General features: G+C 43.4%; 1 protein-coding gene across 1 annotated transcript in view; it reads left to right on the top strand.

The window, feature by feature from the left end:
* The window catches only part of CDH22 (cadherin 22), a gene marked incomplete at its 5' end in the record, with an annotated part of 197,939 nt that overhangs the window by 154,538 nt on the left and 21,165 nt on the right, over positions 1 to 22,236 (top strand). Inside the window, 2 exons of the mRNA XM_040438494.1 lie at positions 10,325 to 10,492; positions 11,904 to 12,094. Coding sequence (XP_040294428.1) covers positions 10,325 to 10,492; positions 11,904 to 12,094 — 359 coding nt within the window. The remainder of the gene's footprint in view (positions 1 to 10,324; positions 10,493 to 11,903; positions 12,095 to 22,236) is intronic.

The following is a 22,236-nucleotide window of genomic DNA, read 5'->3' as shown; positions in this document are numbered from 1 at the left end:
TTACGTTTGGAGAAAAAAGGGAGAAGCTTGGAAGCCTAATAACCCCATCCAAACTGTGAAACACGGGAGTGGCAGCATCATGTTGTGGGGTTGTTTTGCTGCAGGAGGGACTGGTGCACTTCACAAAATAGATGGCATCATGAGGACAGAAGATTATGTGGAAATACTTAAGCAACATCTCAAGACATCAGCCAGAAAGTTAAAACTTGGGCGGAAATGGGTCTTCCAAATGGACAATGACCCGAAGCATACTGCCAAACTGGTTCCAAAGTGGCTTAAGGATAACAAAGTCAATATTTTGGAGTGGTCATCACAAAGCCCTGATCTCAATCCTATTGAAAATTTATGGGCAAAGCTGAAAAGGCAGGTGCGAGCAAGGCGACCAACAAACATGGCTCAGTTACACCAGTTTTGTCAGGAGGAATGGGCCCAAATTCCAACCAACTATTGTGAGAAGCTTGTGGAAGGCTATCCAAAACCTTTGACCCAAGTCGTACAGTTTAAGGGCAATGGTACCAAATATTAATGTATGTAAACTTTTGACTTTGCAGAAAGTAATAAAAATGCCTTAAAACATTCTCTCTCTCATTATTTTGGCATTTGGCAAATAATAATAATTATGGTAATCCTAATTGACCAAAAACAGGAAAGGTTTAATCTGATTTCATGTCAGAGAGAGAGGATTATATTAGGCTACATGCACACGACCGTATGTGTTTTGCGGTCTGCAAATTGCCATCCGTTTTTTTGGGGGGATCCATTGTAACAATGCCTAAAACGGACAAGAATAGGACGGTTTTTTTTTTGCGGTGCTACCGAACGGATGCTGATAGCACGCGGTGTGCTGTCTGCATTTTTTGTGGACCCATTGAAATAAATGGGTCTGCATCCTATCCACAAAAAAAAACGGAACGGACACTGAAACAAACAAGGTTCGCATTCATGTAGCCTAACTCAATGATTTGTGGAAAATATCTACCTGCTTTTGAGATACTGGACAGAACAAATCCAAAGAACTATAGTACCGTAGTGCAGCACAAAATACAGCCCCAGCAAAACCAAATGCCACAGTGCAGCATAAAATACTGCCCTATATTCATACAAGGACAGAGATGCAGTTGAATTTAGGAGGACACCTAAGATAATTTCTAAAAGTTTGTCTTAGGGCTCATTCACACGAACGTGGTTCGGTTCCGCATCCGAGCTGCATTTTTTGCTGCTCGGGTGCGGACCCATTCACTTCAATGGGGCCGCAAAAGATGCAGACAGCACTCTGTGTGCTGTCCGCATCCGTTGCTCCGTTCCGTGGCCCAGCAAAAATTATAGATCCGTTTTGCGGACAAGAATAGGCATTTTTATAATGGGCTGTCAGTGTTTTGCGGGTCCGCAATTTGTTGTGTGAATGAGCCCTTATTCTGCAAACTCTTCAAGCAAAATGTTCAGTGTTACACGTTAAGACTTCTAGGCTCTGTTATGCTTTCGATAATGGAGGTCAAGGACAAAGAGATTCTGATATTTCTGTGTAAGCAGTGGTAGCAGAAATCTGTAAAACTACAGTTCCCTAATATATTTTGATTATAAGAATGACTCGCTTTTCACTACATGGGGTCATCCAAGAAGACCTGCCTGTATGTCAGTGGATCTCCTTCACAAATTACAGACTGTTGTAAAAAGCAGCTTTGCCGAAGGATTTGCAAACTCTACCTTTAAAGCATTCCATTATTTTATGATGGATTGACACCCACCACTAAAGAGATGTTCTGATAAAAAACATTTTAGTAGGGAATTGCTGTTTAAGCAATTTCCTAATAAACAGTATTTGTATGAATGTCTAACAAGAGAGGAAGGCAGAGGATGACTATGGACACCTTTGGTGGAACTCTCTTACTTAAATTAAAGAGTTTTGGGCTAAACTAAAAAACTAAAAGGAAAAATGAAAGGTTGGCTTCTAAAGGTTTAATGTCTCACGGTACATGGCAAGCTGCAGAATTCCATCCACAAACAACCTTGTCAGAAAGCTTGTCTGATGGTTTGATCTCCAGTCCCTCTTCTCTCTTTGGTGGGTTTTTCTAAGCTCAATAATGATTAAATCAGTTTTTTTTATTGTCATGAAAGATCTTTATTAGCTAATAATAGACAAAAGACAATGGTGAACAATATGCCAAGATTCAAATGATTACTGTGGTTCACATCTCCTTGTGGGTTTGATACGCCTAGCCCATTCCATGCAAAGATATGAAGACAAAATGTGGGGGACAGCAAAGTTATTTAAGGGAATTCTGGCTATATGCAACCACCTCCCATCCACAGGACAGGGGACAACCACCAGATCGGTGGTGGTCAGGCTGCCAGGACCCCCACTGACCACAAGAACTGATGTTCTGCAAAGCTGATCTGATATGACAGAGCCATCATCATGCTATTCATTGTGATAAACAGAAGATGCAGGCGCCAAACAGTTGAAAATTTCTAATAGAACTCAGTGACAAAAAACAATCATTTTTATCCAAAAAATACATGCAGGTCAATAAAAAAAAATTTATCTTAAGATCTTGCTTTTCCTTCCTGTAGAGGTCCCTGGTGAGAAAGTTGTATAAGTGCAGCATAACAAAGCGGAATAGCATTCATCATAGGGCATCTGGAACATTGCCACAGCTTTTTCCATCTCCAAAGGCGCATGTAAAAAGTTCCGCTATAGGATACAGTGTTATTTTTGCTAGCCCTGTCACCCCAAGAGCTTTATTCACTCTCGGCTGCTGTTTCTTAGTTGAACTGAAATGGACTGTCAGAGTATGAAATATACTTTGAGCGCTTCAATCGTTGCGTTTAATCATTAGCTGTTAAATGCTCCGAAAGCTTTTGCCGAGCTGAAAATGTGTTTGCTTAAAAAGCTCCGACATGGCATGTTCTAATTCTCAAGACGTAATTCTTCCATGATTGCAACCCGGGTTTTTTTTATTTTATTTGCTCATTATTTGAAATCTTGTGTATTAAATGGAATTAACAGTAAACTTTACCATGTGAAACTTCAAGGGACTCTGTACTAATAAATAAACCATGTGCACTTTGTATGCTCACACCTAGAGGACCTGTTACCTCTCCTGACATGCCTGTGTCAGCAACTACTTGTGCACCTGGCGACGCCCCCCCAGGGGCCCTCTATCGCGTCCCAGGTGTAGTAGGAATGGTGTAGTGCAGCCCAAACGTCTCCTATTGTGTGTCACGGTGCTCCTACCTGGATACTACTGGACCCCAGGCTTTGGCTTCGAAGCAATAAAAAGGGGAAGATAATTGAGGGATAAAAGAAAGATTGAGTCCAGACCTTATATGTAATTGAACAGCAGCTTTACTTCAGAAAACGTTCATCCAAAACAATCTTAAACTGTCAGGCTTCTTCAATAACTCTGCTTGCTCCCTTCCTCTGCTGTACTGACCGGCTTGACTAAACACTTTGCTTTCTTTCCTTAAAGGGCTTCTGTCACCCCCCAAAAGTCATTTTTCATTTTTGGGCTAATTAAAATCCTTATAGTGCGATTATTCAATATATAGTGCTCTTACCCTTATCTGTTGTCTATTTTCTTTAACCAACTCCGGACCGCCTAACGCAGATTCGCGTTCCGGAGGTTGCAGCCCTGCGCATAGTCACGCATATATGCGTCATCTCGCGCAAGCCGAGATTTCCTGTGAACGCGCGCAGACAGGCGCGCGCGTTCACAGGTACGGAAGGTAAGAGAGTGGATCTCCAGCCTGCCAGCGGCGATCGTTCGCTGGCAGGCTGGAGATGTGTTTTTTTTAACCCCTAACAGGTATATTACACGCTGTTTTGATAACAGCGTCTAATATACCTGCTACCTGGTCCTCTGGTGGTCCCCTTTGTTTGGATCGACCACCAGAGGACACAGGTAGCTCAGTAATATGTTGCACCAAGCACCACTACACTACACCCCCCCCCCTGTCACTTATTAACCCCTTATTCACCCTTGATCACCCTTGATCACCCCTGATCACCCCATATAGACTCCCTGATCACCCCCCTGTCATTGATTACCCCCCTGTCATTGATCAACCCCCTGTAAAGCTCCATTCAGATGTCCGCATGATTTTTACGGATGCACTGATAGATGGATCGGATCCGTAAAACGCATACGGACGTCTGAATGGAGCCTTACAGGGGCGTGATCAATGACGGTGGTGATCACCCCATATAGACTCCCTGATCACCCCCCTGTCATTGATTACACCCCTGTCATTGATCACCCCCCTATAAAGCTCCATTCAGATGTCCGCATGATTTTTACGGATCCACTGATAGATGGATCGGATCCGCAAAACACATACAGGCATCTCCCTGGAGCCTTCCAGGGGGGGTGATCACCCCATATAGACTCCCTGATCACCCCCCTGTCATTGATCACCCCCCTGTCAGGCTGCATTCAGATGTCCGTATGATTTTTACGGATCCACGGATACATGGATCGGATCCGCAAAACACATACGGACATCTGAATGGAGCCTTACAGGGGGGTGATCAATGTGATCAATGACAGGGGGGTGATCACCCCATATAGACTCTCTGATCACCCCCCTGTCATTGATCACCCCCCTGTCATTGATCACCCCCTGTCATTGATCACCCTCCTGTAAGGTTCCATTCAGACATTTTTTTGGCCCAAGTTAGCGGAATTATTTTTTTTTTTTCTTACAAAGTCTCATATTCCACTAACTTGTGTCAAAAAATAAAATCTCACATGAACTCACCATACCCCTCACGGAATCCAAATGCGTAAAATTTTTTAGACATTTATATTCCAGATTTCTTCTCACGCTTTAGGGCCCCTAGAATGCCAGGGCAGTATAAATACCCCACATGTGACCCCATTTCGGAAAGAAGACACCCCAAGGTATTCCGTGAGGGGCATATTGAGTCCATGAAAGATTGAAATTTTTGTCCCAAGTTAGCGGAAAGGGAGACTTTGTGAGAAAAAAATAAAAAATATCAATTTCCGCTAACTTGTGCCAAAAAAAAAATTTCGATGAACTCGCCATGCCCCTCATTGAATACCTTGGGGTGTCTTCTTTCCAAAATGGGGTCACATGTGGGGTATTTATACTGCCCTGGCATTCTAGGGGCCCCAAAGCGTGAGAAGAAGTCTGGTATCCAAATGTCTAAAAATGCCCTCCTAAAAGGAATGTGGGCCCCTTTGTGCATCTAGGCTGCAAAAAAGTGTCTCTCACCCAGCATAGGTATATGTAAAATGACACCCCAAAACACATTCCCCAACTTCTCCTGAATACGGCGATACCAGATGTGTGACCCTTTTTTGCAGCCTAGGTGGGCAAAGGGGCCCACATTCCAAAGACCACCTTTAGGATTTCACAGGTCATTTACCTACTTACCACACATTAGGGCCCCTGGAAAATGCCAGGGCAGTATAACTACCCCACAAGTGACCCCATTTTGGAAAGAAGACACCCCAAGGTATTCCGTGAGGGGCATGGCGAGTTCCTAGAATTTTTTATTTTTTGTCACAAATTAGTGGAAAATGATGATTTTTTCTTTTTTATTTTTTTCTTACAAAGTCTCATATTCCACTAACTTGTGACAAAAAATAAAAACTTCCATGAACTCACTATGCCCATCAGCGAATACCTTGGGGTGTCTTCTTTCCAAAATGGGGTCACTTGTGGGGTAGTTATACTGCCCTGGCATTCTAGGGGCCCAAATGTGTGGTAAGGAGTTTGAAATCTAATTCTGTAAAAAATGACCAGTGAAATCCGAAAGGTGCTCTTTGGAATATGGGCCCCTTTGCCCACCTAGGCTGCAAAAAAGTGTCACACATCTGGTATCTCCGTATTCAGGAGAAGTTGGGGAATGTGTTTTGGGGTGTCATTTTACATATACCCATGCTGGGTGAGAGAAATATCTTGGCAAAAGACAACTTTTACCATTTTTTTATACAAAGTTGTCTTTTGCCAAGATATTTCTCTCACCCAGCATAGGTATATGTAAAATGACACCCCAAAACACATTCCCCAACTTCTCCTGAATACGGAGATACCAGATGTGTGACACTTTTTTGCAGCCTAGGTGGGCAAAGGGGCCCACATTCCAAAGAGCACCTTTCGGATTTCACAGGTCATTTACCTACTTACCACACATTAGGGCCCCTGGAAAATGCCAGTGCAGTATAACTACCCCACAAGTGACCCCATTTTTGAAAGAAGACACCACAAGGTATTCCGTGAGGGGCATGGCGAGTTCCTAGAATTTTTTATTTTTTGTCACAAGTTAGTGGAAAATGATGATTTATTTTTTTTTATTTTTTTCTTACAAAGTCTCATATTTCACTAACTTGTGACAAAAAATAAAAACTTCCATGAACTCACTATGCCCATCAGCGAATACCTTGGGGTGTCTTCTTTCCAAAATTGGGTCACTTGTGGGGTAGTTATACTGCCCTGGAATTCTAGGGGCCCAAATGTGTGGTAAGGAGTTTGAAATCAAATTCTGTAAAAAAATGACCAGTGAAATCCGAAAGGTGCTCTTTGGAATATGGGCCCCTTTGCCCACCTAGGCTGCAAAAAAGTGTCACACATCTGGTATCTCCGTATTCAGGAGAAGTTGGGGAATGTGTTTTGGGGTGTCATTTTACATATACCCATGCTGGGTGAGAGAAATATCTTGGCAAAAGACAACTTTTACCATTTTTTTATACAAAGTTGTCTTTTGCCAAGATATTTCTCTCACCCAGCATGGGTATATGTAAAATGACACCCCAAAACACATTCCCCAACTTCTCCTAAATACGGAGATACCAGATGTGTGACACTTTTTTGCAGCCTAGGTGGGCAAAGGGGCCCACATTCCAAAGAGCACCTTTTGGATTTCACCAGCCATTTTTTACAGAATTTTATTTCAAACTCCTTACCACACATTTGGGCCCCTAGAATGCCAGGGCAGTATAACTACCCCACAAGTGACCCCATTTTGGAAAGAAGACATCCCAAGGTATTCGCTGATGGGCATAGTGAGTTCATGGAAGTTTTTATTTTTTGTCACAAGTTAGTGGAATATGAGACTTTGTAAGAAAAAAAAAAAAAAATCATCATTTTCCGCTAACTTGTGACAAAAAATAAAAAGTTATATGAACTCACTATACCCATCAGCGAATACCTTAGGGTGTCTACTTTCCGAAATGGGGTCATTTGTGGGGTGTTTGTACTGTCTGGCCATTGTAGAACCTCAGGAAACATGACAGGTGCTCAGAAAGTCAGAGCTGCTTCAAAAAGCGGAAATTCACATTTTTGTACCATAGTTTGTAAACGCTATAACTTTTACCCAAACCATTTTTTTTTTACCCAAACATTTTTTTTTTATCAAGGACATGTAGAACAATAAATTTAGAGCAAAATTTATATATGGATCTCATTTTTTTTTTGCAAAATTTTACAACTGAAAGTGAAAAATGTCATTTTTTTGCAAAAAAATCGTTACATTTCGATTAATAACAAAAAAAGTAAAAATGTCAGCAGCAATGAAATACCACCAAATGAAAGCTCTATTAGTGAGAAGAAAAGGAGGTAAAATTCATTTGGGTGGTAAGTTGCATGACCGAGCAATAAACGGTGAAAGTAGTGTAGGTCAGAAGTGTAAAAAGTGGCCTGGTCTTTCAGGGTGCTTAAGCACTGGGGGCTGAGGTGGTTAAAAACCGCACTTTTATAATATGTTAATTACCTCGCTACCAGCAAGTAGGGCGGTTGCTTGCTGGTAGCCGCCGCATCCTCCTTTCAAAAAAACGCCCCCTCCTCTTGTTGATTGACAGGGCCAGCGAGCGCTCTCCTCCTCTGGCTGGCCCTGTCTGCGTTCTAAATCTCGCACCTGCGCTTTACCAGTCTTCAGTTGGCGCAGGCGCACTGATAGGAGGACGCTCGTTTGGCCGCTCCTTCCTCAATGCGCCTGTGCCGGGTGTAGATGTGACGTCATCGGTGCAGGCGCACTGAGGAAGGAGCGGCCGAGCAAGCGTCCTCCTATCAGTGCGCCTGCGCCGACTGAAGACCAGTACGGTGCAGGCACGAGATTTAGAACGCAGAGAGGGCCAGCCAGAGTAGGAGAGCGCTCGCTGGCCCTGTCAATCAACAAGAGGAGGGGGCGTTTTTTTGAAAGGAGGATGCGGCGGCTACCAGCAAGCAACCGCCCTACTTACTGGTAGCCAGGTAATTAACATATTATAAAAGTGCGGTTTTTAAAGAAAATAGACAACAGATAAGGGTAAGATCACTATATATTGAATAATCGCACTATAAGGATTTTAATTACCCCAAAAATGAAAAATGACTTTTGGGGGGTGACAGAAGCCCTTTAAGCTGCACTAAATTCTGCTTAAGTCTGGTTTCTATACTTTAGAACTGTTCTGGTATCCTTGGATGGGGTGCCGTTGACTGCTATTCCCCTCCTGACTTATCTTCAGCCAAAGAACTCTTGCTGATTTATCTTATGGTGGCTGAAGAACTATTCCTCTGGCCCTTATGGCTTCCAGACATCTTTCTTCATGGCCAGCAGAGCTTAGGGTGCTCTGGCTGGTGTAGGCATGTCTGAGTGTGCCCCTGCTCGCACTCCTCCTGTCTAGAACTAACTAGAAACCTCTGCCCCACCCTCTGGCAGGAAGCAGGACTAGCCCACTTCTGCCCAAAGGGGGGAGAATGGAACGGTAAGTTCCATTCTCTCTAACTATAACTCTGCCATTTGTGCTGCCACCTGCTGGTGAACCAGGCATATTACATGAACATAACAGTTGCATAGAAATATTATCATTGCACCATGTAGAGTACCTGAAAACAAATACAAAGATTACATTTAGGTTAGACAATAAAATATAGTAGCAGGGTGCAGGAGTGGTAACACCCCTCCGGGGTGTTACACTTGCATCCCCCATGTAGTAACAACTATGGGGCATCTATTCTTCTGACTCTATGTTGTGCCATTATTTTATTATTCCTGCTAGAAGGTATGAGTGAATTGCTAGCAGTATGCAATGAAGCTCCAGTTGCCAGTTGGGGACGTGTCCCTGCACAGGCGGATACTATCCACTCAGTGCTGTTTGCGTCAGACCGTAACACCCCCAACTGGTAACACCCATCTGGACCTTCATTGCAAACTGCTAGTAATTCATTTGTAACTTCTAGCAGGGACAACAAAGGAATGGCACAATACAGATTTTTTAAGAAGGTATGCTCTAGAATTGTTATTACATGGGGAATGCAAGTAGCTACTAAAAAAGATTCATTCTTACCAAGCAGGTCCTCGGATCTGATGCTTGAAGTTAGAGGTGGTTTTGTATACATTTTTATATACTGTATATATGAGTATGTGAATGGAACATGTGCAAAGGGATGGCTGCTACAAGCATTCATCTAATTGTTTCCATGGAGTTCATCTAAGGCTGCTTTCACGTTGTCATAATATGGTTCTGCTGGAACCAGTTAGATCATCAAAGGGTTCCATGAAGATCTGCGTTTTGGTACAGAAGAACTATGAGGGATTTAGGTCTTGTGGTTATCATACAGACAATATAATGTGGCCATATTGCATCCATCGGAAACCGACCTTCGGATAAGGAATTCATTTATAGAAACCTAAATAAGCATTCTTTAACCAAGCTACCCTGTATAATGTGAATGCAGGGTATCTTCAAATAATAGTCCTTCTATATGTATTCCTTGTAAACTCAGGAGATACTGGAAGCATGATTCCAAAAAATGTAATTTAGTGATGAAACCACCAATAGATTATACTGAAAAAAGTGAGTATTTCATATGTTCATCTTCTCTATTATTCCCAGAGAGCTCCAATATTTATGTGGAAACATATCTACAGGCAGTCTGTTCTGTTTTTCGTCTTGAAATTTAGAAAAAGTATTAAATGACATACTGCGGAAGGTAAGTGTCCAGCAGTGAATTACAATCCAGCCCTTTATTTCATAGAAGACACATAGCAGAAAATATAAGCTTCACAATTTACCACTTGCGCGTTTTGAGCATGTCTACACTCAATGCTATAACTAAGACTTCGAAATGAGGGGTAATTTGCTCATCTTATATTTTCTAAGATGTGTCTTTTGTAAAATAAAGGACTGGAGGATAATCAAATGTTGGATGCTTATCTATACGGATCTTTCTGCCTAGAAGCCAGGCCTGTAGGTCCAGACACCAGGGAGGTTGAGTGATCTACATTTGACTTTTATTACATTATATTAAATTACAGTATTATAACACTATAATATTATTCTGATTATTATTGATAATTGATGTGTTCTTTTTGTCCCAGGTGTTATCCGTACAGCAGTATCAGACCTTGACCGGGAGTCTCGGGACCGATATGACCTTGTGATACAGGCCACAGATATGGCTGGACAGCTGGGAGGGCTCTCTGGGTCAACCACAGTCACCATCGTGATCACTGATGTCAATGACAACCCACCTAGGTTCCCCCAGAGTAAGTAAACGAGAAGAAAAAAAACTATAGTTCAAGTTATAGTCCAAAGATATGTGTGCAATGTAGAGAAAATAGGACAGCTTCCAGGTTTCCACCAGGAATCAATAACTGGCGATTCAACGTAGATGGAAGCAAGCAGCACTCACGTTTAATACAGCATTGTGTAAGGCTACTTTCAGCATTGAGTGCATCCTACTTTCACTTTGTGCCTGTCATCTAATGACCTTTGTTTCTAAATTACTGAGAGGACATAAACACTTATTTAAGCCACATTCTTATCAGTAAGATATGGATTGAGCTATAATGAATGTTTATAATGTCAGAAAGCAGAGATAAGGAGCCCCTCAGTTCCATGCCTGACGGAAGACAGAGAAAATTAAGATTTTGTTAATAGAGCATCTTAACTCTGTACATATAACAGTGTCATCCACAGATCCCACCCCATAACAGTTTCATCCACAGATCCCCCTCCTTATAACAGTGTCATCCACAGATCCCACCCCATAACAGTGTCATCCACAGATCCCCCTCCCTACCGCTCACAGAAGTGTACATTTGACAGTCACATTTCTAAACTGTAATCCATATCCTGCAGTAACTTTAACTTTAAATAAGCGTCCGCTCATCTCTACTAGTACCTTACACCACTCCTCAGCTAGCTTCGGTAACAGGGCCAGGCTACAGCGGGCGGCGCTCACAGTGACTTCATGTGCCTGCGCCGCCTAGTGGGAGGAGCAGGTGAGCCGCCCACACTACCTGTTAGTTGTTACTGAGCAAGCGCTGATTTAAAGTTAAAGTTACTGCAGGACCAGGTCAGAGGATATCGGTTACAGTTTTTAGAAGAAATGTACACTCCTGTGAGCGGTCAAAATGAATAGGGGCACATTTCAGTTGGGGGGGCACAGCGTGATGAAGGGGGGGCCGTGGCCCCTCTGGCCCCCCCCCCCTTGGCGACGCCACTGAGGAAATGGCAGGCGTCTCGGGAGGCACAGGGACGTGGCGCGGGGATGTGACGTTGTTGCTGGATTCGTTGGATTCGAATTTCGGAAATTACGTCGGGATTCGAGTCCACGAATCCAGCAAAATTTGAGGGATTCATGGATTCGACGGATTCGTCGTCCCACCTCATTGAATTTGGAAAACTCAGGGAGTCCCCCGAACCCCTACCTGGGAATGCCTTAAACCCAGGTGGTAATGCTCATTTGTGGGCATGGCTTTTACAAGCCCTGCCAATTTTTGGCCCAAGACAGCCTGAATTTGCAGGGACTGTCCCTGCAAATTCAGAACTGTTGACAAATATGCCATATTAATCAGATATTTGTAAAAGCTTCATTTCAGCTGAGGAACCACTTTAAGAAACTTTTTAATGAGAATGCAATCCCTAAAATCTACAATCTCTTCTTCTTTTAAGAGCTTTATCGGTTTAGTGTAATGGAGACTGCTCCTCCGGGCTCAGTGATTGGTCGTGTAAAAGCAGAGGATGCGGATGTCGGTGAGAACACAGACATGTTCTACCAGATCCAGCAGCAGCAAGAGGCGTCATCATTCTTCAGTGTTACTACAGATGCAGACACCCAGGAGGCGATCCTCAGCATTCTGCAGGTACTGACATACTGATATCACTGGTCATCTGCCACATAAAGTACTGTGAAAATAAAATGTACCATATCCAGATAAATGATTTCTGGTCTTTAACCCCTTAGTGCAGGTTGATCAAGTAGGCATAGCAGTTATATTTGTCTAACAGCAAAATGTTATAATGGCAGATTATCTATAACAATAACAGAATATGGTATTTTAGACAGTCAGACATTACAATGTTGAAGTGTTAAAGCAGAGGTCCCTAACATTTTTTAGCTACTAAGCCATATTTCCAAAGATTTGACAGTTTGTGCCTTGAATAGGTTTTTCTCCTAAAGAACGTTTTAATCTACCCACAGGATAGGTTAAAATGTCCCAGCGGTCAGACCCCCAGCAATCCTGGGAACAGGGGTCCTTGAGTCCCCAGCACTCAGTTATCTCAGTCAGTCCCATAGAAGTGAATGTGACCCCCAGCAGTCATACATTTATTACCCATGTTGTGTTTTCTTTTGAATTATGACTTGTACTTTTACTTGTTAACATTTTTGGGTAAGTGCAAATTCCTAATTACTCTATTTTTTATTCCTGTTTTGGGAGGCAGGATGAACAAAAAACAGCTATTTGGCATTTTTTTCTTCTACTAGTTAAATATAGCTTTTATTACTCTTTTTCTAAACACTTTCATTATTTAATTCCTAGTAGGGGACTTGAAAACCTCCGTATTTCAATGGGTTATGGTTGGTCGCCTATTGGGCTCCACTACATGGCAGACCTTGGGGGTATGAATTTGAGCCCTGGCAACCCATAGGCAACATTCAATCATGTCATGGAGGTGTCGATGGGCTTCCCTCTGTAAAACCATTTAAGTGCCATGCCCAGTATTGACCAAGGCATTTAAGGGTTTACACAGCTGGGATGGGAGTTAACTCTGATCGTGGCCATTGCACAAGCATGTCTGTTAAATCTTTATGCTGTTAAAGATAAAACAGGGCGCACCATAGGGTAATACCGTTTGTAAACAGGTAAAATAAATGGTTCCAATACAAGGCTCACCTTTGGTGGTTGTGCTACCTGTAGGCACAACTCTAGTGAAAGCTTTTCAAGACGTATACCGGAATCACGATTTGATGATGGATCTGCAGCCGTATAGGGATGACTTCTTGTCGGGGATACCTGAGGTCTCCAAGAAGTGATGAGATACAAAAGTATGTAGATAGGATATCCCAGGGCGCAAAAATCCAATCCAGTAGGTGATGGTAAAGAGATACTTTTTGCACCCTGGGATATCCTATCTACATACTTTTGTTATTAAATCTGACACCTGTTGACACATGCTGCAGTTCCAGCTCATATGCCCTCACAGTCCCTTTGCAGTAATAGTATGGGGTGGAGCAGGAACTATTCATTACTATTACAAGGTCGGCAAGGTGCAGAATAGGGTCAAAAGAGAAGAAGTCTTAAGAGACTATGGCTCTTAATCCAAGGTGAAAAGGGAATTAGAAATACCTGTGTCCAAGGAAAAAGAAAGCAGCCATGTTTTTGAGTCCTTTAAAATCCCTTTCACTACCAGTTATACAGTCTTTGCTATGGCATCAAGTTGTAGCAATGCTGAACCATCACTTATGACAATGACAATAGTATATTGTATATATAACAAGTACTATATCAATTTCGATCAATTTTGACCACGGCATTTAAAGGGAACCTGTCTCTGGGATTTTGGGTATAGAGCTAAGGACATGGGTTGCTAGATGGCCGCTAGCCCATCCGCAATACCCATTCCCCATAGCTCTGTGTGCTTTTATTGTGTAAAAAAAACTATTTTATACATATGCAAATTAACCTGAGATGAGTCCTATCCCTGAGATGAGTCCAGCATGAAGGAGTCCAGCATGAAGGAGCCCAGCACCGCCCCGCATCCTCAGAATCTCCTTCTTGCTCCCCGACGTCAGAAAGCTAGAGTGCCATAATCTCGCGATGCGCGAGCTAGCGCATGCGCAGTTTGTTCCCTGAGGCTGATGCCAGCACAGGGAAGGAACACTATGATGACACTGCGCATGCGCTAGCTTGCGCATTGCGAGATTACGGCGCTCTAGCTTTCTGACGTCAGGGAGCAAGGAGGAGATTCTGAGGATGCGGGGCGGTGCTGGGCTTCTTCATACTGGACTCATCTCAGGTTAATTTGCATATGTATCAAATTGTTTTTTTTACAAAATAAAAGCACACAGAGCTATGGGGCCTGGGTATTGCGTATGTGCTAGCGGCCATCCAGCAACCCATGTCCTCAGCTCTATACACAAAATCCCAGTGACAGGTTCCCTTTAAGAGGTCAGTTTCTGGGAGCTATTCGGGCCCTCTAAAGATTGATGCCTGTCATAGAGAGGGCTTGATAGGAACATAATAAATCTCATAGTAAATACTGTTGTTTGCAATAGTTAATCATTAGCCTGCAGTCTATAAGAGAAGGGATCAGACGATCACATGTTAAAGTCTTAGGTGGAATAAAAATAAGTTTAACAAAAAATGTTTTTAAAAATATAAAAAATAAAAAGACAAAAGCACCCTCATCCCCATTTTAATCCCTTGACAACATGCATTGTACATGTACAGATGTCGTCTCTTTTAGATGGCGCCTGCTCTGGAGCAAAGCAGGCGCCATAACCTACCGCATAGGGAACACAGTAAAAACTAAACCCATTAAACTACTGTACAACTGAATTTTTTTCCCAATTACACCTGATTTGGATTTTTTTCCTGCTTCCCACTTCATTGTATGCAGAATTAAATGGTGTCATTAGAAAGTATAAAAAAGTGATGGTTTCTGGAAGGTTGGGAGTAAAAAATGAAAATGTACTGTGCAGAAATCTTGGATATTTTTCATTCTTGGGAATCTTAGATCAATGCTTCTCAAACTGTGAGGTAGGTCTTATTAATGTCTCCCAGATGTAGGGGAGGCTCAGCCAGGGAAACGGTTAGATGGAAATGATTCTATGCTGCACAGGTTTTACTACAGTTGTCGCAATCTCTAGTTTGGTAACACAATGGACTCCTTTTGTGCTTATTTTAATGTTCTACGCACCACAGTGAACACATTTTAAGATACGCTAAGCTAATATTTAATAATAAAGAATTTGGCCTTCGCTATGATCGGCCCGTCCCCTTCCCAGCCCACTCCACGCCCACTTTTTTAGACTTGGCGTGAGCAGGGAAAAGTCACAGATTGCGTTGCAAAGGACCTTTGCACTGTAATCTGCACCATAAATATGTCTAATATAGGCATATTTCTGTTTAATAAATGACCCCCTTAATACTTTAGATCATGAGAATCTCAAAGCCTACTACTAAAGCTATCTAAAGAATGATCAAACAGAGGGAGTGTTATTAGTTCATGAGATCAAGACAAGAAGAACATCATACATCCCTGAACTTGATTGAGTAGTTAGCCTACACTCTGACTCAGTAACTAAGTGAGGTGGCCCAGGAGCTATATACAAGTCATTAGACAAATACAATTTATGATTGGAAATAAATAGAAATTGTATGTAGTATTCACAGTACATATTATACACACAACTGGGCAGAGCTATAAATTACTGGGCAAGCTGTGAACAAGTGTTGAACACAAAGTCTGGTGTAGATGGAGGAGTTTGATTCGATTCCCCCACACTTGTGTGGGATAGAGCCTCACATATATATTCACCTCACGATTCAACATTTCAGACCCAAGGGAATTTTAATAGTCTCAAATAAGTATGGGGCACTTACAGAAATGTGAATATAATATTTGGATATATTTCTATTATATATATATACTAGCTGAAGGACCCGGCTTCGCTCGGGTATATTTAATCTATTTCATTTAATGTTTGTGTGTGTGTCGTTAAAAGATATCGACAGTATCCACTATAGTAGACAGTGGCGCAGGGATCGCCATAGCAACCATAGCAGTGGCTATGGGGCCCTACGCCACTGGGGGCCCGTCCGGACCGCATAATTTTTTTTATTTTTATTAATACACTCACACTCACAGGCAGCCAGGCCCGACCGCCCGACCGCCCGCCCAGTGTAGTGGGCGGGGCGTGGGCGGTCCGCGGCTCGGGCCTGGCTGGGGCCCTGGGGGAAGTAGGCTGTAGCACTGCCGGCTGCCGCACAACTTAAGGAGTGTCTGGAGTCCTGGAGAACATGAGGTAGGCGGACGCGGTGGAGGGGGCCGGAACGGGGGCGTAGCGGAGGCGGAGCCACGAGCCAGGCTGGCACCAGCGCCGCAGACTGCAGTGCAGGAAAGGAATGAATTTCCTCCGGCTCCGCCTCCTACTAACTAGAGGGACTGGGTGGGAGGACTCAGGAGGCGGACTCAGGCGGTGGAGGGGGCGGGGCCAGCCGGGGGGGGCCGGTGTGAAGGGGGGGTACCTGCTGTGGAGGGAGTGGGACTAGGACTATGGAGTGAGTGGTCCCGCCGGCCGCACTGGCGCCAGTCAGAGGCGCTATCTAAATCTGATATACTGCTGACTGAGTGACTGCCCAAAACCAGTCTGAGGGCCAGAGAGGAACCGGCTCACAGTCAGTCACTCCTTCATTCCAGTCCTCAGTGGAGTCAGTGCCTGGTCTCTCCAGTCCAGTGACAGTCCTGCCGTGTGTGTGCCGTTGGTCGTGCCACTCCAGTCTGTGCGACTACAGTCAGTGACTCTAAAAGTAAGTGATGCATCATGCATGTGAATATGTGATTCATTTGAATTTAAAGGGAACCTGTCACCATGATTTTGTGCATAGAGCTGGGGACATGGGCTGCTAGATGGCCGCTAGCACATCTGGAATACCCAGTCCCCACAGCTCTCTGTGCTTTTAATGTGTTAAAAAACAGTTTTGATCAATATGCAAATGAACCTGATATGAGTCCTGTGTCCGGAGATGAGTCCAGCGGAAAGGAGCCCAGCACCGCCCCGCGTCCTCCGAATCTCCTCCTTGCTGGCTGACGTCACAGAGCTGGAGCGCCGAAATCTCGCGATGCCAGCACAGGGAATGAACATGATGCCAACACTGCACATGCGCTAGCTCGCGCATCGCGAGATTTCGGCGCTCCAGCTCTGTGACGTCAGCCAGCAAGGAGGAGATTCGGAGGACGCGGGGCGGTGCTGGGCTCCTTTCCGCTGGACTCATCTCCGGACACAGGACTCATATCAGGTTCATTTGCATATTGATCAAAACTGTTTTTTAACACATTAAAAGCACAGAGAGCTGTGGGGACTGGGTATTGCAGATGTGCTAGCGGCCATCTAGCAGCCCATGTCCCCAGCTCTATGCACAAAATCATGGTGACAGGTTCCCTTTAAGGAAGTGAGATTATTGAGAATTTATGATTTCTGAGATAATCTAAATTCTTAAGTTAAAAAGAGCTGCCTGCAGACTCAGAGTGGGGCCTAAGAGAAGCCATTGCAGGTCTGCAGGCAGAATTCAGATCATCAGACTCTCACTAATTACAGCACACGCCCTGCGCCCTGGCCTGTAGTGTCCACCATCAGACAGGGGAGGGAAGAAACCCTGTGGCCCCCAACACATTGGGGGGAACACTGACACTCTAGTTCTGGGGTTTCTTTTCTTCCCTCCCCTGTCTGATGGTGGACACTACAGGCCAGGGCGCAGGGCGTGTGCTGTAATTAGTGAGAGTCTGATCATCTGAAGTTAAAAAGAGATGCCAGCAGTGATAAGGAGGGCGCCCCTTCCTTCTTTTGGGGGGCACACTCTTATATGACAGACACAGACATAAATGTACTTTTACACTTGCGGCAGGACGGATGAATTAAAAGGTTCATATACTTATTTGTTTTTCCTCTGACTTTTCTATGCTCATGGCGGTGGGAGATCTAGGATGGGTGTTTGCGTGGGAGCTCTGGAAGGGGTGGTGGGAGGCCCGATAGATATGTGGGGGGGGGGGCCCATAATTTTTTTTTGCTATGGGGCCCATGCATTTCTAGCTACGCCCCTGATAGTAGATATCTTGGAAATAGCTCACTGACTCCACAACCATAGGAGGTGCACAATATGATGAATTCACCCTTCAAATTAAGTAACTGTCAATATAAGATTGGCACACTCAAACATACGGAGCCCCATGGAATTTGAACAATTTATTATAACTGTACTTGATTAAAATATATTAGAATACAATAAAATGCACATATGATAAAATATATGGAGATAAAAAAGAATTAAAAAAGAATTAAACAGTGGATACAGTTACTTCTGTGTTGTTCAGGTTTACTTATTGCAGATACTGAGGGATTCAGGTATCCGAAATAAGTGCAAATGCCCTGGGTATTACTTTGTTTTAGTCTGTTCTGCTGATTATATTGCACATGGATTAAGGCTACTTCTCTTATAGACCTGTTGTTTTTATGTCTAGATGGTATATATCACGTAATCAATATACACTCGGCTGTGAATGTCTACCGAATTTCAGCGGCGAAACACCAACATACAAATATAGTCCATATGTTTTCCAAATATTGTATAATTAATTTCTCATGAGGATCTTCACATAGACTTTCGTTTAAATGTTCGAAGGTTTTCGAAAGATTTTTCCACACAAACTTTCGTTTATATCTGCAAAAGTTTCACCCCTGAAAAATTACCAGTACAGTTTCTGCCCATAGATAACTATCGCATGTGATCTTTGTACTGACTCTTCAATGCCGTTTTTTCGAATGCAAATATAAACAAAAGTTTGTGTGGAAAAATCTTTCGAAAACCTTCGAACATTTAAACGAAAGTCTATGTGAAGATCCTCATGAGAAATTAATTATACAATATTTGGAAAACATATGGACTATATTTGTATGTTGGTGTTTCGCCGCTGAAATTCGGTAGACATTCACAGCTGAGTGTATATTGATTACGTGATATATACCATCTAGACATAAAAACAACAGGTCTATAAGAGAAGTAGCCTTAATCCATGTGCAATATAATCAGCAGAACAGACTAAAACAAAGTAATACCCAGGGCATTTGCACTTATTTCGGATACCTGAATCCCTCAGTATCTGCAATAAGTAAACCTGAACAACACAGAAGTAACTGTATCCACTGTTTAATTCTTTTTTAATTCTTTTTTATCTCCATATATTTTATCATATGTGCATTTTATTGTATTTTATTATATTTTAATTAAGTACAGTTATAATAAATTGTTCAAATTCCGTGGGGCTCCGTATGTTTGAGAGTGCCAATCTTATATTGACAGTATCCACTATAACAGTGACTTCCACAGCCCCCCACCCCTTAACACTGACCCCCCCCCACACAGTACCCCGTCTCCTTTAAAGTGGGACCTCCACAGCAGCCCACCCCCTTAACTTTGACCTTCACAGCAGCCTTCCCCTTTAACAGTGAGTTCCACAGCACCCCACCCCTTGACAGTGACAATCCCCGTCGGCTGCAGAGTGGGAGGGGGCGTGACCTAACAGGGACGTGTCTTAGCGGGACCTGGGGGAGGGGTTTTTAAGTCCATCTTTTGAGGGTGGCCTGAATGCCACCCTACCTGCCCCCTGAACTGTGACCTTCACAGCATCATCCCAGGCACGCCTCCTGCTGGGAGTAGGGAAAAGGGGGGCAGAGTCATGGCTTGAATGTGATGTAGGAGGGGTGGGTGGACACATTGTGGCAGGAGGTGTGCCTGGACTCCTTCCTGCAAGAGTGACGCCCCTCTGGGCACCTTACTGGCTCATTTGCATACCAAATAAACTGGATTTTCAGAGGATTAAAAACATCTGTTGCTGGAACAAAGGCACATTTTGAAATAAGGTACTAACTGCTATTAGGCCATGGCTTTACTGCAATAGCGATTATCCTGTTGACAGATTTTCTTTAAAGCCGACCTACAGCAGTGAATAAAAATTGCTGGGTTGTTATAGAAACCTGGTGTAAAACTGTGTGTATGTGGAGACTAAGGGCCTGCGAGCTTCTATTGGCTGATAAGGGTCATGTGACCAGGCTTCTATTGGCTAATGCATTTTTTGGGAATATCTCCGGAACGGCATGTAACCTACGCTGACTATCTCCTATCTGTATTATATATATGAGCTAACTAACTATCTAATATAATTGGATAAGGAACAGCATATGAATCGTCAAAGCACAGAGCACAGCAATGACACTGCTTTCTCTCTCACAACTGCAAAAAACAGCAGAAAATGGCTGCAGGGGAGGTTCTTATATAGAAAGGGGTAGGCAACTTTTCTATTGGTTGCTAGGGATGTTGCTAAGCTCTGACAAAGATATTGCAGCCTTCTCATTGGCTCACAAGCAAGAAGCAGGGAGGGATCATTAGTACTGAATAAAAAAAATCGGGAATATTCGAGATTATGACGATATAGCACTATATTCTATATCTTTGCGAATTCTCGAAGTGCCGATATTCGCAATAAAAATGAGCGATTTGAATATTCGCGAGTCACACTAGTGCTCAAGTCCAGAGATACTGCAGACCATGGTAGCATGTTTAGGCCACTCAGGTTGCTTACAGTAGCATGAGCAACATGTGGCCTGGTACTGTCCTGTTGAAAAATGGCTCCTTGGACACTTTGGATAAATGGCAGTACCACTGGTTTCAGGACCAAATTAATGTAATGCTGAGCTTTTAGTGTACCTGAAATTAAGACTAGAGAGGTCCAGCTACTGTAAATTATGCCACCCCACACCATAATCTCAGGAGTCGAATTGGTGTGATATATACTTCTGAAGGCCTCTCCGTCTCATTGCCTACATGGTCTCCAGACCCGTCTTTAGCTATTATTGCATCAGAAAAAAAAGTGGGACTCATCACTGAAGAGAGTCGACCTCCATTCCAGCCTTCATTGCCATTTGCTGTGCACCATGATAGCCTTCACGGCACAAGGTCAATGGAACACCTGTAGATGGACATCTGGCTCATAGCCCAATGTCATGCAAATGCCTTCTGATGAACTGCGTAGACACTGTTTGCCGCCCCAGGTTTGGGATTGGACATCCAATTTCACTTCCTCTTATAGACTGGATCACTGGTCTACCATTCTGCTGATCTGATGCTCGATCTGTGCAAAGGTTCACCTCTGTGCACTTCTTGCTGCCTTTGCATTTTGTTGTTGTTCTCCCAACCACCAGGACAGGAGGTTTCATGTGAAAACTTTGCTGTCAATCTGGCTTTTATACCCATCACGCATGCCACAGAAGGGAGCTAGGTGCTTGAAAATGTGGTACAAAAGAATTTCCAAGGCATTAGATATACCATGGAATACAGTGAAGACATCATCAAGTGGAGAAAATATGGCACAATAGGGACATTACCAAGAACTGGACGTCCCTCCAAAATTGATGAAAAGATGAGAAGAAAACTAGTCTGGGAGGCTACCAAGAGGCCTACAGCAACATTAAAGTAGCTGCAGGAATATCTGGCAAGTACTGGCTGTGTGGTACATGTGACAACAATCTCACGTATTCTTCATATGTCTGGGCTATGGGGTAGAGTGGCAAGACGAAAGCCTTTTCTTATGAAGAGAAACATCCAAGCCGGGCTACATTTTGCAAAAACACATCTAAAGTCTCCCAAAAGCATGGAAAAAGGTGTTATGGTCTGATGAAACGAAGGTTGAACTTTTTGGCCATAATTCCAAAAGATATGTTTGCTGCAAAAACAACACTGCGCATCACCAAAAGAACACCATCCCCACAGTGAAGCATGGTGGTGGCAGCATCATGCTTTGGGGCTGTTTTTCTTCAGCTGGAACTGGGGCCTTAGTTAAGCTAGAGGGAATTATGAACAGTTCCAAATACCAGTCAATATTGGCACAAAACCTTCAGGCTTCTGCTAGAAAGTTGAACATGAAGAGGAACTTCATCCTTCAGCATGACGACCCAAAGCATACATCCAAATCAACAAAGGAATGGCTTCACCAGAAGAAGATTAAAGTTTTGGAATCGCCCAGCCAGAGCCCAGACCTGAATCTGATTGAAAATCTGTGGGGTGATCTGAAGAGGGCTGTGCACAGGAGATGCCCTCGCAATCTTTTTGGAGTGTTTTTGCAAAGAAAAGTGGGCAAATCTTGCCAAGTCAAAATGTGCCATGCTGATAGTCTCATACCCCAAAAGACTGAGTGCTGCAATAAAATCAAAAGGTGCTTCAACAAAGTA

This window comes from Bufo bufo, chromosome 6, assembly GCF_905171765.1.
Source record: "Bufo bufo chromosome 6, aBufBuf1.1, whole genome shotgun sequence".
NCBI lineage: Eukaryota > Metazoa > Chordata > Amphibia > Anura > Bufonidae > Bufo > Bufo bufo.
Note: the sequence above shows the minus strand (reverse complement) of the source record. Positions and strands in the feature narration are given on the sequence as shown.